This window comes from Stegastes partitus, unplaced genomic scaffold (assembly GCF_000690725.1).
Source record: "Stegastes partitus isolate 25-593 unplaced genomic scaffold, Stegastes_partitus-1.0.2 Scaffold2484, whole genome shotgun sequence".
NCBI lineage: Eukaryota > Metazoa > Chordata > Actinopteri > Pomacentridae > Stegastes > Stegastes partitus.
Window position 1 is genome coordinate 1 of NW_007580215.1, and position 3,943 is coordinate 3,943.

The 3,943-nt window shown below is 42.4% G+C and overlaps 2 protein-coding genes across 2 annotated transcripts in view; both read left to right on the forward strand.

Annotated features, from left to right (window-relative positions):
* Nucleotides 1–3: 3 nt before the first annotated feature.
* Nucleotides 4–2,260, forward strand: LOC103375145 (protocadherin alpha-8-like; the record flags this gene model as incomplete). Its single annotated transcript, XM_008305352.1, has 2 exons — nt 4–1,977; nt 2,252–2,260. Coding segments are annotated over 2 exons (1,983 nt in total), but the record flags the coding sequence as incomplete, so codon positions are not given.
* A 163-nt stretch (nt 2,261–2,423) lies between these two features.
* The window catches only part of LOC103375146 (protocadherin alpha-3-like), a 19,804-nt gene continuing 18,284 nt past the window's right edge, over nt 2,424–3,943 (forward strand). Inside the window, exon 1 of the mRNA XM_008305353.1 lies at nt 2,424–3,938. Within this exon, the coding sequence (XP_008303575.1) occupies nt 2,424–3,938 (1,515 nt within the window). The remainder of the gene's footprint in view (nt 3,939–3,943) is intronic.

Here is a 3,943-nt window from a genome sequence, read left to right on the forward strand (position 1 = left end):
GACCATTCCCCCAGCTTCTTAACGAAAGAGTCACGTCTTGAAATTTCAGAGTCGGCTGTACCAGGCTTGCGCCTCCAGCTACAAGCAGCACACGATCCTGATGTTGGTCAGTTTTCTGTCCAGGAGTATAAACTCAGTACGAATGATCATTTTCGTTTGGAAGTTAAAGATCGTGGAAAAGATGGAAAAATACCAATATTAGTTTTACTAAAGACGCTAGACAGGGAAACAAAGAAACGTCACAAGTTGCTTCTTTCAGCTATTGATGGAGGGAAACCAAGTAAATCGGGAACAGCTGGAATTACTGTTGATGTCTTGGACATTAATGACAATATGCCAGTTTTCAACGAAGATGCGTACTCCGTACTTTTGGAAGAAAACGCTCCCATTGGCACGACAATTATAAAAGTAAATGCTTCTGATTTAGATGAGGGTTCCAATGGCGAGGTCATGTATTCATTGGGCAAGAATGTGAATAGCAGAATACGTGAACTTTTCCGTGTAGATCCAAGCACAGGTGAAATTACTGTTCAAGATCTGATAGATTTTGAAGCAGAGGAAAGTTATGAAATTGATATACAGGCATCTGATAAAGGATCAGCTCCTTTAAGAACAGACAAAAGTGTTCTGGTGAATATTGTTGATTTGAATGATAACACCCCTCAGATAGAGGTCACATCGTTTTCAAAGGCAATACCAGAGGATGCAAGACTGGGAACCACTGTGGCCTTAATCAGTGTTCTCGATAAAGATTCTGGTCTTAACGGGAAAGTTATTTGCTCATTTAATGAAGATGTTCCCTTTACTTTATCGCCTTCAACACAAGACAACATGTATGCTATAGTCACAAAATCGCACCTGGATAGAGAAAAGCAGGCCATATATGATGTGAGAATTATTGCAAAAGATGCAGGTGTGCCGTCGTTGTCTTCTGAAAAAAGCATTACTATTGTTGTATCCGATGTGAACGATAACAGTCCAGAGTTCTCAATGAGTCCTTACACATTTTATGTACCTGAGAACAACTCTCCAGGAGCTTCATTATTTTCTGTGAGGGCATCTGACCGCGACGAGGGTGATAACTCTCGTATTTTATATCATATTTTAAGAGATGGAAAAGATAATACTAAAGTCCATTCATTTAATCTTAATATTAACTCTGAAAACGGAGACATTTTGGCGCTGAAAAGTTTTGATTTTGAAACGCTGAAAACGTTCCAGTTCCAAGTGGTTGCCACAGATTCTGGAGCTCCGTCACTCAGCAGCAACGTCACAGTCAACGTGTTCATTCTGGATCAGAACGACAACGCTCCAGTCATCCTGTATCCACTCAGCTCCAACGGCTCTGCTGAAGGTGTGGAGGAGATTCCCCGCAATGTCAACGCAGGACACTTGGTCACCAAAGTCAGAGCCTATGACGCTGATATAGGATATAACGGATGGTTGCTCTTCTCACTGCAGGAACTCACTGACCACAGTCTCTTTGGTCTGGACCGATATACAGGACAGATCAGAACACTTCGCTCGTTCACAGAGACAGACGAGGCTGAGCACAAACTGGTCATACTGGTCAAAGACAATGGAAACGTGTCACTCTCAGCTACAGCTACTGTCATTGTCAAACTTGTGGAGCCCAAAGAGGCTTTTGCAGCTTCTGATGTCAAAAGTGCAGCAAAAGTTGATGATGAGGACAATGTGACTTTTTATCTCATGATAACTTTGGGCTCAGTTTCTGTACTTTTTCTCATCAGCATCATCGTGCTGATTGCAATGCAGTGCTCCAAATCCACAGACTATACTTCTAAATATCTGCAAGAGACTAATTATGATGGGACACTGTGTCACAGCATCCAGTACAGATCTGGAGACAAACGCTACATGTTAGTTGGACCCAGGATGAGCATAGGATCTACTATAGTACCTGGAAGTCACGCAAATACACTAGTGCTCCCTGACAGGAGGAGAACATCTGAAGAGGTGAGTAAATATCTATATTTGCCATATATTCTACATGAAGGATACTTTATTCATGCCTCTCCTCGATCATGGTGGAGCAATTTAATTAAACTGAGCTCACATAATGACATAACTTTTAAATGCATGTTAGTATACGCAGATAGTAAAACCTAGTGTCAGCTTCAAGTGACAAAATGCACTATCACACACGTTCACACGGTGGCGGTACCTTATCAGTATAACGCCTGACAGCGTCTCAGCACATTGTACACGATTCCGCCCTGACTACGTTCAGTCTGGTTAGGCAACATTTTACTGGCAGGATTGCAGTAGGAAGACGGTGTCTCTTTTTGTATCCTGTAAAATACGCTTCAAGAAGGGAATATGTTTCTTGCTGTGCTGGAGACAAAAATCTAGACATGCGGAGAATAATGGACGCGTTTGGATTGCTACTTTTACCTCACCAGATGAAACAAAGGGGACGGGACTCATGGCGACAACGATCAGCAATGCTCGGCGTTTTGGTTCTGCTTTTATTTTTCAGAGCAGCCTCGGCGCAACTGAGGTACTCCATATCAGAGGAGCTGAAAGAAGGCAGCTTTGTTGGGAATATAGCTAAGGATTTAGGAATAGATCTGAATGTGATGAAGCAGAGGGGATTTCGTATCATGTCTGGCTCGACTGAATCGCTTTTCAAGGTAAATGAGAACGACGGGGTCCTTTATGCGAACCAAAAAATAGACAGAGAGCAAGTATGCAAGGAGAGCAATGTGTGTTTAATTAACCTCAAGACTGTCCTCGAAAACCCACTAGAGATACATTATGTCACCGTGGAGATAACGGATTTAAACGACCATTCTCCCACATTTCCTGAGAAAACAAAGAGGCTAGAGATCTCAGAATCCTCCTTGCCAGGCGCAAAATATCAGTTACAAAATGCCCACGATCCGGATGGAGGCACAAACTCTGTCCAACAGTATAAAATCAGTCAGAATGACCATTTTCGATTAGAGATTAAAGACCGAGGAAGAGATGGTAAAACTCCAATTTTACAGTTACAGAAACAGCTGGACAGAGAGGCCAAAAGTCGCCACAAATTGGTGTTGACAGCTATAGATGGCGGAACACCACCAAAGTCAGGCACAGCAGAAATATTCATAGATGTTCTAGATGTAAATGACAACATGCCAGTGTTCACCAAAGACACATACTCAGCCGTGGTCCAAGAAAACGCTCCAGTTGGCACAACAGTCATCCAACTTAACGCAACCGATTTGGATGAAGGATCTAATGGGGAAGTCGTTTATTCATTTGGCAGTGATGTTAAAGATAAAATTCGAGAGCTGTTTGATATCGACTCTGTCACTGGGGAGATCACTGTAAAAGGTCATGTAGACTTTGAGGAACAGGACAGCTATGATATTGATATACAGGCTTCTGATAAGGGAAGCATTCCATTTAGAACTGATAAAAGTGTCATCATTAAAATTGGAGACACAAACGACAATCTTCCTGAGATAGAAGTGGCATCGCTGTCTAGTGCAGTTTCAGAGGACTCGAGGTCAGGAACAACTGTAGCGCTTATCAGCATCACGGATTTAGACTCAGGCATGAATGGCAAAATAATCAGCTATGTCACGGAAGACAGCCCCTTCACATTAACTCCATCTATGCAAGATAACATGTTTGCTGTTGTCACAAAGTCACAGCTGGACAGAGAACAACAGTCAAGATATGATATTACAATAATTGCGAAGGACGCAGGTGAACCTGCTTTAACATCCGAAAAAATAATCAGCGTGTTTGTGTCAGATACGAATGATAACAGTCCAAAGTTTTCACTGAGCCCCTATACGTTCTACATCAACGAAAACAACCCACCAGGAGCCTCTGTGTTTTCAGTACGGGCGTCTGACCGTGACGAAGGCGATAATGCGCTTATCTCATATCATATTCTCAGGAATGCAGGTCATGAAAATAAAGTGAC